The 14,692-nt window shown below is 44.7% G+C and overlaps 1 protein-coding gene across 2 annotated transcripts in view; it reads left to right on the top strand.

Moving 5' to 3' along the window:
* The window catches only part of SLC35F2 (solute carrier family 35 member F2), a 114,630-nt gene that overhangs the window by 92,251 nt on the left and 7,687 nt on the right, over positions 1 to 14,692 (top strand). For both annotated transcript variants that reach the window (XM_075334659.1, XM_075334658.1), the window contains exons 4-6: positions 1,677 to 1,836; positions 5,522 to 5,678; positions 12,045 to 12,097. In XM_075334659.1, coding sequence (XP_075190774.1) covers positions 1,677 to 1,836; positions 5,522 to 5,678; positions 12,045 to 12,097 — 370 coding nt within the window. The remainder of the gene's footprint in view (positions 1 to 1,676; positions 1,837 to 5,521; positions 5,679 to 12,044; positions 12,098 to 14,692) is intronic.

The following is a 14,692-nucleotide window of genomic DNA, read 5'->3' as shown; positions in this document are numbered from 1 at the left end:
AAATATCTCGTACCAAAAATACCAGGCCAAAATAATGCTGCAACAGCATGACCGTATATTACCCCCACATAGTGTCTAAATATAACCACCATCCTATTACTGAACACAAGCCACTATACCAAGATCAATATATCAAAAATACGGTATCATATACAGTGGACAAATACCACTATATCATGACCAAACTACATATTACCACTACACCATGACCAGACTAGTTATAACCATCACATAGTGATTGAATAATGCTACCATATTGATCATTAATAAAAATCACAATACCTGTACTAATATTACCCTGATATACTGAACATATAGTTTTAGATTGTAGTTATATGCAGATTCTCTGTAGTTAGTATAAGTGTGTGCAGTACAGATAAACCAAAAATAAAATATATTCTAATATTGATGTCCCCATTTGTGTCACCCCTGAGGGTAAAAATGCCCTTTTCTGTGGTCCCCGTCCAATTCCACTGTGTGTCCCTATTTAGTAATAATATCCCTCTTTGTGCACAAATACATTACCAATGGCCTCCTCCTTTTGGCACCTGTACACCTTCTTATGCCCCAATATAGTGGTGGCATCTGGCATTGTAACTCCAGACACTAATAATGTTTTTTCTTCTGGGCCCTATATAGTAACGCCCCTCTTTGTGGCCCCCATTCAGTATTATTGTCCCCCACCACCCTTATGGTTCAGTTTATACTAATAATGTCCTCCATTCTAGCTGCCATATAGTAGATCTAAGGGGTAAAGTTTCTTCCTGTTTAGGGTGTTTTCTCAGCACTCCTTCACAAGGAGAAACTTTAATATTTACACCCTCTCAGTCATCTCATCCAGCCAAACAAGATCACTTGCTTTGCACTGATGAGGGGCAAACATCCTGAAACATGTGTGTGCAGGAGGGGCAAGGAACCTATAGCTCTCTGCTCTGCATTAGGCTGGGACCACACGGGGACTACTGCGATCCACTTGCATGACACTCGGCTCGCGCTGGCAGTACAGCAGAGCCGAGTGTCATGCGTGTGTCCTTGCAACTGAGGTCCGTTCGTGCGAGCAGACCTCAGCTGCGGGGGGCGGGCCGGCACTCAGGAGGGGAGGGAGGGATTTCTCTCCCTCTCACCTGCATAGCCGGCTATTGCCATTCTCGCACTGCACTAGCGGTACACCGATGTACCACGAGTGCAGTGCGATTTTTCTCTCGCCCCATTCACTTGAATGGGTGCGAGAGAAAGAGTCTCGGATTACAATCGCAGCATGCTGCGATTGTTTTCTCGGTCCGATTAGGGCTAAGAAAATAATCGCTCATGTGTGCTGACACACAGGCTAGAATTGGTCCGAGGGGAATGCGATGTTTTATCGCACTCCACTCGCACTGTTTTTCTCGCCGTGTGGCTTAGGCCTTAGTGTTCAACTGAATGTGCATCCGAGGAAACACATCCATCTGAAAATAGCGCTGACACCAGGTCAGCATTGATGGGAATGGCTGCACCGTATAAAAAATATATCAGATGTGCAGAAAAATAAGTAGGAGGTATTGGTTTACATTTTGACCAAAATACGCAAACTCGCAACCCAACGTTAAGGGTCCTCATGTCTAGCGAGTCCCTACAAGACAGTAAAATGTTTAGTCTTACACCTTTTGTCATGTTCCTCTGTCTTTTCTTTCTTTCAGCTTCTGGACTGTGTTGGGATTCCTGTACTGATGGTCCTGTCTTGGTTTATTCTGCGCTCCCGGTACAGAGTGATCCATTATATTGCCGTTGTGGTCTGTTTGTTGGGTGTCGGGACAATGGTTGGTGCAGACGTGCTATCCGGAAGAGAAGAAGGCAAAGGTCAGTTGCGGCTAATACATTATATCTTCTGCATTTTATAAGCCTACAGAAGAGAGAATTTTGTTGTTCTATCAAAATATAAACTTATTTAAACCTTAAAAAATAATCCAAAAAGAAAAAAAACACAATCTAACCTAAAGATTTGCAGGGTTTTTTTCACTCCACTTTCCCCCCAAAAATGCAACACAAAACAATTAAGATATCAGATGTAGCCCAAAATAGGATCGGTAAACACTACAGTGTGGCAAGCAAAAACCAACCATCACGCAGCTCTATGATTGGAAAAATAAAGTGGCACAAACTATTTTTTATTCCTAAAGTTCTGACTAAAATAATGACTTAATTATACAAGTTTGGTATCATCTTAAAGGTGTTTTCTATTTTTGTTTTAAAAAAAACCCCAAAAACCTGTCTCCAGGCTTCAAGTTTGTAAAAAAAAAATAAAAATAAAAATTAAATCTTTACTCACCCTCCCCTGGTCCCAACGGTGAGTTCCAGTTGCTCCTCCCATTATTTTGTCTGTAGCGCTGATGTCATGTTGACAACCAATCGGTGAGCTCGAAGGCTTTTCCCGTGGAGCCAGCCCGAGCTGCTCAGCTGCAGTGCAGTGATACCAGCACCACAGACAATACCAGACAGTGGGAACAGCGGAAGAAACTTTGGACCTGGGTAGGGGGAATAAGGCACAGTATCTTTTAAAACAAACTACAGCCGTGGGATAGGGTTTTCTGAAATTGGCAAACCCCTTATCTTGTACTGACCTTAAAACCACATTTTCTCACCAATTCATTGCATTGGATTTTTTTTTTCAGTACTTTATATGGTTAAATGAATGGGGTCATTAAGAATTACAACTCTTCCTGCAAACAAATAGGTCGTCATACAACTGTGTGAATGCAAAAAAAAATTTATGTCTCTTGGGGAAAAAGTGGAGGAAAGCGAAAAATTGGCGGTGTCCTTAGAGGTTAAAGGGAACTTGTCACGTGAAAAATGCTATTAACCTGCAGATATGGGGTTAATCTGCAGGTTAAGACTATGTGCTTACGCTGCGTAATTTTTGGGGAATTTGCCACAATTTTTTTGCGTAATTGCCTCGTCTTTCTCAAAAATTTGCAGTACAGTTTGTCCCCAGCCATTTCTATGGCATTTTGGAAGTGCTGTGCCGATGCAGCGTTTTTTTTCGCAGAGGAAATAATTCGAACTATGGGAGCAGCAGGAGGTGGGCGGGGCCTGCACGAGCTCAAGTCATGTGACAGCCGGAGCTAGTTCAGGCCCGCCCACCTTTTCCTGCAATGTGCAGATGCACACACGGCTGGAAAGTGAAGTGCTGCGTGATGGAGGTAAATATGAACTCCCCAATCACTCCAGCACTTGATCTGCATTTAGGATGCAGTGCCCAAGCCATGGTACTGTATCCTCAAAGCAGAATGACCGCAGCATATCCACAGGACATTCCGCAATAAAACCGCAGCATGGCAACAGACAAAGTTGTGCTGCGGATTTCTGGGAGCTTCTGTGGAATGTCCTGCGGATATATCCGAAGGACACGTTCCTCGTGGACATGTAGCCTAATAGCACTCTGAACCTGCCTGGCGCTCGCCTTTAGAGCCCTGCTGCCAGGAATAAATGAGCTTAAATGCACCCGGCAGTGTTCCGATTGAAGTTACGGAGGAGGCGCATGTGTGGGTTCAGTCACCGCTCTGCGTATGGAGAGCAGCGGCTGTAACCGCACCCCCGCAATGACTGACCGCTGCTTGACCTTAAATCCAGCTGTCAGTCAGTGCAGGGGGCAGTTACAGCCGCTTCTCTCCATACAGAGGGCAGTGACTGATCCCACACCGGTAGTGCTCCTGTGACTGAAACCGAAATGCTGCCTGGAGGAATAAAGTTAATTTCCTCCCGGTAGCGGGATTAAATGTCGCTGGGCAAGTTCAGAGTGTTATTAACCTGCAGATTAGCCCCATAGCATTTTTCCACATGACAGGTTCCCTTTTAATTTGGATAAATTTGCCCTATTCTACCATTTTGTGTTTTGCTTACTTTCTAGTGTTCACATTTATATAGTAGGTTACATGACCTGATGCGTCTTACAGCTGACGGTTCGCTACTATTTTTATCCAGGCTAAACAATGCTCTGAGCTAAATATAGAGGCACAAATCGCTTTCCTATTTTGAGGGTTTGTTCCAATGTGTCAGTGATATCAGCATGTGTCTCACAGCTGAACATAATTGTATCAGCTTCTGCATGTACCCAAGAATGTGGAAGAGATCTTTAAAGGGGTTGTCCCACAAAGTACGTTTCAATCAATAGAATAATAAGTTCGACAATCATATGCATAAAAAAAACGTTCCTGTGCTGAAATAATCTTATATATGTGTCCCTGCTATTTGCTGTGTAATGGCCGTGTCTGACTGTACAGGAACATGGTCGGATCATACCACAGCTCCTGGGCAGGGGAGGAGGTGAAAAAGTATAAAATCATTTCAGCACAGGATCAGAGCTGATTCATTTTGTGAGGTGAAACATTTCCCTGCCTGTTTTTAACAAATATATTTTACTTCACAGAAAGAATCATCTGCAATCCCGTGCTGTCCTGTCTGTATACTTTTTTACATCCTCCTCTGCCCAGGAGATGTGATATGATCAGACCATGTCCCTGTACGGTCAGACACGGCCATTACACAGTACACATCAGGGACACATATATAAGATTATCTCAGCACAGGGACATTTTTTCAATCACATCCAATTGTAGAAATATTAATTCAATACCTGTTGATTAAATTGAACTTTGTGGGAAAACTCCTTAAACCCCTTCAAGACCTAGGATGTATATATATGTAGTAGGTCACCTCCCTCTGGTTACCGCAGTCATCCCCGCACATGTCTGCTGATCTAATCAGCAGATGTGCGGCTAATAGGCATGGGTGGATCGGAGGTCCACCCGCGCCTGTTAATCCCTTAGATTGCGCTGTTAAACTCTGACAGCGCAATCTAATGCGCTCTGGCGGGATTCGCGCTGTTCCCCACCGCCATGGGGGCGCCAATGTGTTGGCATGGCAGAGCGGGGTCAGGTGATGACCCCTGCACTTGCCATTACTTCTTTCCTGTGAATGCCGGCAGAGCATCCCTTAGGGGACTTGAACCTGCAATAATCTGATCACTTTTTCTATATGCAGCATTGCTGTATAAAGAGGGAATCACAGTCACCTATGAACGCCGACCACAAGCTGGCTTCCACAGTACTGAGATGACTGACAGATGGGTCATCACCTGACTCCTGGCTGTCATGATAACTCATCAGCAATCGCTTGGGGAGCCCTGGGCCCACCGATGAAGACTCAGAACAACGTGTTCCCCTGCCAGCACTTGTCAAATGCCGCTGTCAGAGATTTAACAGGTTAACAGCCCCACGGCGCAGTGACACTTCGCCTTCGGCTGTTAGAGGCAGATGAAGGCTGAACAATTTAGCCTTCATCTGCAGGGAAAGATGCGGGCTGTGCATCAGAGACCGCATCAAAGGAAGCAAAATGACTCATGACGTATATAGCACGTCATGGGTCATTAAGGGGTTAACAGCTTTATCTAATGAAATGGCAAAACTTCTGTACTATACTTAATATACAGTAATTGGTACTGCCATATTGTCATGGGTTAATGATTTTTCTGCCGTTCTCTTTCTAGCGAGTGACATGCTGATAGGTGACGCGCTGGTAATCCTGGGCGCCTGCTTGTACGCCGTCTCCAATGTTTCTGAAGAATATGTAGTGAAAAATCTCACCCGGGAGGAGTTCCTGGGGATGCTGGGCCTGTTTGGCACTTTGATCGGTGGCATACAACTGTAAGTGACCCTTCATTTCAATGTGATGTTTAAAGGGGTATTGAAGAGAGATGGACAGTGCATAGCTAGATAATATCTAATATAAAAGACTGTGTGCGGCATCCTATATGACTAAGAGGATATGATTAAGAAGAAGAGAAAAAACTCTTACATAATGGATGCGGCCACCCAAAAAGATAAATATCGAAAAATAGTGTAAAATGTAAACATTTTATTGACATCAAAACAACACACACACGTTAAAAGCATTTAAAACTAGGAGTCACTAATTAAAGCATGACAGCCTCATAGAAAATACCGTACAACGGTCTGTGTAATTTAAGTTGTAACAATAAATCCTGGATTAGAGTTTAAAAAAATGACCTGGCTTCCGCTATAGGGCAATGGTTACTTCCCCACCCTAAAGGACCGCCCGTCGGCGCAGTTCTGGATAGCTCATCCAGTCCTCGAGTTGGGAAATCTTTATGTCTCAGGAACTGCTGTCTGTAAATCTTTTGGACATAGGCATACTGAAGTCACAGGGGCCCCGGGATATGATTTCGGCTATCTATACACACCTGTTATCGGTTGGAGTGGAATCGGTGCAGTTGTCGGCACAGGACATATGGAGGCTCCTGATTCCCCCTCTACAGGGAGAGGAGTGGGAGGAGGCCCTGGAGTCTCCAACTATGGTATCTCCGTCCATCATCAATAGATTGATACAGTGTTATTTTATACATCAGGCATACTTAACTCCCACTCGCTTATTTACTATGGGCCAGCGCCGAACGTCGTAATGCCCACGATGCCATGGTCCAGACGCAAACTTTCTGTATATGGTGTGGAATTGCCCGATCATATCCAGGTATTGGCAGGAAGTGACTTCCCTGTTGTCCTCAATAGTGTTGATGCCTGTTCCATGCGACCCTCTGTTGTGCCTATTTGGAGTAATGGATGAGGGCGTGGGAGATCACCACATAAGAATACTTCTTAGAGAGACATTGTTCATGGCCAGGAAATTAATTGCCTTGAGGTGGATGGGGGGGTTCAAATCCAACTGTGCGAGCCTGGATTAAACTGGTTAACTCGATAATTCCATATGAGCGGGTGGTATACTTTAATAGAGGACGTCCGGAAAAATTCTGAAAAATTTGGGATATGTGGAGCTCCTCCCCCGGCACACTCGAAGAAGCCTCAGGTTGATTACTGTTACAATAATAGATTCATACTCGGTATTGGATGATGAAGCACATTCCAGTGTCATAGTTAGACTGTATAGAATAGTTATTGTTACTAACTTTTGTTTTTTTAGGTTTAGAGACTACAGATTACCTTGAATAAAATTGACTACATGCTATATATCAGTATGTACTGATGGGATCAGTGCTGTAGCTTGCAGTAGACAAGGTTGACATAGGTGCAGATAGTACTATGAAAATCTTATTATCATATCCGTTAATGTTACTGTTTGTCCATGCTATTGACAGATATTCCTGGAAAGTACTTGTGTAATGATATGTGTACCACATCGTTTTAGGATTAATAAAACGAAGTTAAAAAAAAAAGAAATACCTGCAACAACAATACTGATATAAATAATAAGTAATTGGTCACAGAGCACCCGATTAAAGAATATATACACTCAACTATAAGGCCCAATATGTAAATAACAAACCTACTCAAATTGGAATGAAAAAAATGAAATAAAAAATGACATGAATGAAAAAGCATACAGACAGAATGGATATGGCGAAAAGAAATTAAATAGACCAGCCTGTAATGCCTCAATGGAGGTTACAGAGCCGAAAAGAGGCTGTCAGCGAAGCCCCACACGTATAGTTGCAACACCGTTTCATCAGGGGAAAGTGTTTTGGAATCAGTGCAGATAAATTAAATAATTGATTACACATACGAAAGTTTGGTGTAGCTTGAAATGGAGATCCCAGGTGCCATGGTGTGGCTAGTTGCATGCTTCTGCACATGTTCCCGGAGACTGGATACCATGTTGAGAATACAGCGCATAAGGAGATTGTCAGCTGCAAAAGTACAGCACCCGGCCGCCGCCCGCACACAGCACCCAGCCGCCGCCCGCACACAGCACCCGGCTGCCAGCCACTGCCCGCACACAGCACATAGCCGCCGCCCCGCACACAGCACCCGGCTGCCGCCCGCACACAGCACCCGGCCTCCGGCTGCCGCCTGCACACAGCACCCGTCCTCGGGCTGCCGCCCGCACACAGCACCCGGCCGCTCGCCGCCGCCCGCACACAGCACCCGGCTACCAGCCACTGCCCGCACACAGCACATAGCCGCCGCCCCGCACACAGCACCCGGCTGCCGCCCGCACACAGCACCCGGCCTCCGGCTGCCGCCTGCACACAGCACCCGGCCTCGGGCTGCCGCCCGCACACAGCACCCGGCCGCTCGCCGCCGCCCGCACACAGCACCCGGCCGTTGCCCACACACAGCACCCGGCCGCAGCCCGCACACAGCACCCGACTGACGCCCGCACGCAGCCACGGGTACCCGGCTGCAACCGCACGCAAGCACAGGTACCCGGCCGCTTGCACACAGGCACCCGGCCGCCCGATCACCGCACAGACAGGACCCCCAGGTACCGCTATATTCGCTTTATAAGACGCACCCCCAATTTTCCTCATTTTCCCATATATATATACATTAGTAATGTGTATATATATATATATATATATATATATATATATATGTATGTATGTATATGTATATATATATATGTATATATATGTGTATATGTATATATGTGTATATATATATATATATATATATATATATATATATATATATATATATATATATATATATATATATATATATATATATATATATATATATATATAATGTATGTATATATATATAATAATATGTGTGTGTATGTATATATGTACAGTACAGACCAAAAGCTTGGACACACCTTCTCATTCAAAGAGTTTTCTTTATTTTCATGACTCTGAAAATTGTACATTCACATTGAAGGCATCAAAACTATGAATTAACACATGTGGAGTGAAATACTTAACAAAAAAGTGTGAAACAACTGAAAATATGTCTTATATTCTAGGTTCTTCAAAGTAGCCACCTTTTGCTTTGATTACTGCTTTGCACACTCTTGGCATTCTCTTGATGAGCTTCAAGAGGTAGTCACTGGAAGTGGTTTTCCAACAGTCTTGAAGGAGTTCCCAGAGATGCTTAGCACTTGTTGGCTCTTTTGTCTTCACTCTGCGGTCCACCTCACCCCAAACCATCGCGTTTTTTTCGGACTATAAGACGCACCGGACCATAAGACGCACCCTGGTTTTAGAGAAGGAAAATTAAAATTTTAAGCAAAAAATGTGGTCATGACACAGTTATGGGGTGAGGATCTGCTTCTGACACTATTATGGGGGTAATGTCCCCAAATTCTCTACTAAGGTACCCCATCCTGGTAATGATCCTCCTGCCTTGTATATATATATATGTCCCTCATCCTGGTATAGCCCCATCTTGCTATATACTGCCATCCTGGTATGTCCTCCCATCCTGCTATATACCTCATCCTGATATATGGCCGCATCATGCTATATACCCTATCCTGGCATATGGCCGCATCCTGTCCTGCTATATACCCCATCCTGGCATATGGCCACATCCTGTCCTGCTATATACCCCATCCTGGCATATGGCCGCATCCTGCTATATACCCCCATCCTGGTATGTTCTCCCATCCTGCTATATACCCCCATCCTGCTATATGCCATCATCCTGCTCATATACCCTCATCCTGCTCATATGCCCCCATCCTATATGCCATCATCCTGCTCATATGCCATCATCCTGCTCATATGCCATCATCCTGCTCATATACCCCCATCCTGCTCATATACCCTGATCCTGCTATATGCCATCATCCTGCTATATGCCATCATCCTGCTAATATGCCATCATCCTGCTCATATGCCCTGATCCTGCTATATGCCATCATCCTGCTATATGCCATCAACCTGCTCATATACCCCCATCATCCTGCTCATATACCCCCATCCATCCTGCTCATATACCCCCATCCTGCTATATGTCCTGCATCTGTGGCACACAAAAAAAAAAAACGTTTATACTCACTTTTCCTTGCTTCACGCAGCATTGCTCCTCCTCCATCTGTGTCGGCAGCGCTGTGTGGAGCAGGCCACAATCCCTGCAGCATGGCGATGTCCTCTGGTCTGTGCCGGCGCGGCTGTATGGACACGTGTGCACAGCGATGACGTCATTGCTGTGAGCACCACTAGTCTCCACACAGCGTGGCCGGCAGACAGGAGGAGATCGCGGTGCTGCAGGGAACGGTGAGTATACTGATTGACTGCACCCCGCGCTGATAATGATGCGCGGGGAGCAGTGAATACAGCCGCCCATGATCACTCTAGGCTGTAGTTGCCAGGGGTAATCATGCGGCCGGCTGTTTAGTGAGCGCGCATCCCCTGCCCATCATGCCGCCCACCTGTCAGTGCCGGCTTCAGTGCTGAGAGATGGGCGGGAGGATGGGCATGCATATTAAATGAGCGGGCCCACATGGTCACGGCAGGCGGTGCTGCAGCCTGCTCGTGCCCCCGATGACCCGCTCCACCACAGCACCCTCATTCCCCGCAGCCCTACATTCAGACCATAAGACGCACCCCCACTTTCCCACATCTGGGGGGGAAAAGTGCGTTTTATAGTCCGAAAAATACGGTATTTTCAGTTGTTTCACACTTTTTTAAGTATTTCATTCCACATGTTTTAATTCATAGTTCTGATGCCTTCAATGTGAATTTACAATTTTCAGTCATGAAAATAAAGAAAACTCTTTGCGAAGGTGTGTCCAAACTTTTGGTCTGTACTGTGTGTGTGTGTGTGTGTGTGTGTGTCTGTGTGTCTGTGTGTGTGTGATTGATAGATATAGAGACGCACACACACACACACACACTATCTGTGCATTTGTGATGGTGCCAGCCCTGTACAGGCATGGGCATAATCGGGCCAGAAATGGGAGACAACATTGTGACAGATTCCATTTACAGGCTTGTGTTCTTACACAGTCTGAGAGAGGGGACTTCTAAACAGACCTGACACATAGCAGATATTCCAGATGGAAAATCTCATATATTACAGTATCAGCATTTTGGATATATTTTCATTAAATCTAATTCTCCAGCACTGCTGGTTTGACATCTGCACCACACTAATTTATTCTGTGGATGTCTAGCGCTGATTTTGTAAGGTAAAGAGTGAAGTCTGCGATATTGTCACAGCAGGAACAACAGCGATATCTGCAATCTAACAGAAGATTGTTCTAGTTCCATCTCATGTAACAGGATTAAAAAGAAACATTAAATTAGTTTATCACAAAGTCCCATTAATGGCACTTCATTGTATCCACGGAGCAGGTCGGGAAATCCTCCTGAATCCTTTCCTGCCAAACTTGCAATTTTCTTCTGCATATGTCTCCCAATACCTGTACTGTCCTGTGCATAACTTGGCCCAGCAGTTTCTTTGGTGCATGGCAGCCAAGCCGGACACGTTCCGAGTAGAGATGGGCGGATTGGTTTTCAGGGCTCCGGTCCATCGGCCAAGTCAGTAGTCTCTGACCGCTGCACAGGAGGCTCTTGAATCTCCTACTTTCCAGGATCCCTGGTGCTGCTTTGATTAGATTGGCTAGCGCTCATCAGAGTGTCACCCTTACATGATGGCATCACCATCACCCTACCTATTCAAAAGCTGCCCCAAAGATTTGCGGAGCTCCAGTGAAACGATCAGAGACTACTGACTTGGCTAATGGACCGGAGTCCCGTGAATCGACCCTTCCATTTCTAGTCACAAAGTGTCCAGCTTGGCTGCCATGTGCTCAGTTGCTTTTTTTTTTTTTTTAAGGTTACCGGGATCGGAGAAACTGCTGGACCAAATAATGCAGCAGAACAGTACCGGTATTGGGAGACCTATATTGACTGACATTGACAGTGCGTGCAGATGAAAAAAAAATCCTACTCCAGTCTCATTCACTGCCAGGCAGGGGTACAACTTTGCTAATGAAATTCGGCACCAGTTTCGTCCCATCTGGAAGTTCCCCAACACTGACCGCTCCAACTAGTGTCACCCAGCTGTCAATGTATTCCTAAATTTCTAGAAATAATGACAGAGGAACAGCACAGTTACAGCAACTTCTATTTATTTATTTTTTTATTGTTTGAGAAATACAATTTCTGTAAAAGACAGTAAATGCTGGTTGCCCGCTTTAATATAAACTTCCATTATAATTTTCTTTTCTTTACTTTTACTTTCTAGTCTGTGTTTTATGGAGTAAATGGTTAATTTTTCTTTTTTGTATCCCCTTCTCTGTAACAGGATGATCGTTGAATATAAATCAATTGGCAACATTGCATGGGACTGGAAAGTTGGTAAGTACTATGCACCCGGTCGTACATCCAACTTTCACATTTAGATCATAGTCTTATGGCGCCAACCTCGTATTTTCCCCACTGAAGTTGAGCTGCTCAGAGAATATACACTCTTCAACATTGAAATTGCATCACCAAAAAGGAAAAGTCGTAGACTAATGGAAATTACAGGATGGAGAGACATATTCATGATATGCGAATGATGACAAAATGGAAACAAACATTTTAAAACCTCTCAATATATTAAATATTGAGTATGATCGCCACATACAGACATCTCCATAATTACAGCCTTGGCTGCTTTCAATGAGGTTATCAATGGTTTTCTGAGGAACGTTATGCCATGCTGAATGTACTTGAGCACGGAAATCATCAAGATCTGCTGCTGGTAGCTCCTTTTGCAATCGCAGTGATGTTCCAGATGTGCTCAATGGGAGACAAGTCCAGAAAGGCTACAGGCCATGGTAGCGCACTTAGGCCACTCAGGCTTCCCACAATAGCACCAGCAATGTGCAGCCTGGTGTTGTCATGTTGAAAAATGGATTTCGGGATACCTGGATAAAATTGTCATACTACTGGTTCCACAACCAAATCAGTGTAACGCTGAGCTCTTAGTGTACCTGGATTGAAGACGAGAGGGGTCAGTATACCACCCCAAACCTTAATCCCAGAAGTAGAACTGGTGTGACATTCCCTTGTAAAGGGCTCTTTATTCCATTGTCTACGTGGTGTCCAGACAATTTTCCGGTTATCGTTGCATCCCAGACAAAAGCGGTAGGTACTCCTCACTGAATAGGTTAGACCATTTCAGTCCATTGCAGCCTCAATTGCCATCTTGTTCTGTTCCATGATGACCTCTGAAAACTATGGCGTTAGGTCAATGGATACCTGTAGCTGGATGTCTAGATCACAGCCCAATGTCATGCAAACTCTTTTTATTGGTTTGTGTAGAGACTGTTTGAGGCTTTAGGCTTAGTATGTTATTTCACTTGTAATACAGAATGGGTCAATCGTGGATCCAGTAAAACGACCTTCTTTCCAAAGTCTTCCAGGAGCCATTTTTGATACAACAACGCTTATTAAACATCGTGGATATTCCGCAGATCCCATCCTGACTATTTTATACAACCATGTAAGGTTATCATAGATCCTTAAAGGATATATCTTGGACTTAGAAAAAAAAAAGTACTAAAAGGCATAAAGTTGCTACCAGCCTGCCTGTTGTACCCAGCATCATTGTTTGATGGCACAGAGCAGCCACAGACCGCTCCTGCCGATGATTCAGCTGTTTCCGCTGACATTGCGTCAACAGAGCATCAGCTTCTCATCCACTCTGCGCTGTACAAGGGGCGCGACAACTGATGTCATGCTGATTGATAGTTGGCTCCCCCGTTAGGCACTGGGGAGCTGGCTATTGATCAGCATGGTGTTGACTATCCCGCCCCGACTACAGATCAGAGTGAAAAAGACGCCTCTGCTCTGTTGATGAAGCCCATTGTATCGTCGGCTAGACCGCTTTGTGCCGGCAAAGAATGGTGCCGGGCACAACTGGTAGGTAGGTAGGTAGGTAGCAACTATATGCCTTCTAGTGATGATGCACTTTTTTTTTTTTTTTAAATAAACTCCCGGGTATACCCTTTAACTTTTATCAGTTTATCCTGAGAACTAACAACCGGTGGTCCGCAGCTATTAAGAATTCTATTGCTATCCTCTACTTGTATCGGAGATATCTTCACTCCAGTGCTTTTCTTTTTTATTGGGGAAAAAAAAATCTTCTTAACAACCTCTAAGGTGGGGAGATTTTTTTTATATATGTATGTATATAGATAGATAGATAGATAGATTATCTATCTCACCAGTCCCAAACTACTCTGAACATGCAGCAGTTGGTCACTTCTGAGCAGTAAACAGTAAGGAAGGTAGGAGGTAGTTGGAGGTAAATGGGAATTTTAGAATGTATGCCCTTCTGCAACGTCAGGTAGAAAATAAACCCAGTATGCTCTCCAGAATTCAATTTTTGGTATATTTCTTGGATGAGGAAGGTGTAGAGTCAGTCAGTGATGTATATGGTGACCACTTGGCCTCGTCAGCAAGGGGGAAATTGAGAACAACATGCCACACCTTCAACGTATCCAGAATTTGTCCTGGAATACCAGACTCCCTGTAATGTTTGCTCAGAACATTCACTCCAATTGTACTGCTGGTTGTATATAACCAATAAGCATAGACCAACTGTCCCGCCAAATAATACAGGGAAGCACCAATTCCCCTATTCTTTAGGTAAGCGAACAGTTTCCCTACCCAGGAATTGTAGAAAATGTTGAAAAAATTGGGAAGCGTTATCAGAAAATTGACCCTTCCAACTAAGGGTACCTTCACACTTAGCGATGCAGCAGCGATCCGACCAGCGATCTGACCTGGTCAGGATCGCTGCTGCATCGCTACATGGTCGCTGGTGAGCTGTCAAACAGGCAGATCTCACCAGCGACCAGTGAACAGCCCCCAGCCAGCAGCGACGTGCAAGCGACGCTGCGCTTGCACGGAGCCGCCGTCTGGAAGCTGCGGAGACTGGTAACTAAGGTAAACATCGGGTAT

The sequence above is a fragment of the Anomaloglossus baeobatrachus genome, chromosome 2 (assembly GCF_048569485.1).
Source record: "Anomaloglossus baeobatrachus isolate aAnoBae1 chromosome 2, aAnoBae1.hap1, whole genome shotgun sequence".
NCBI lineage: Eukaryota > Metazoa > Chordata > Amphibia > Anura > Aromobatidae > Anomaloglossus > Anomaloglossus baeobatrachus.
Note: the sequence above shows the minus strand (reverse complement) of the source record. Positions and strands in the feature narration are given on the sequence as shown.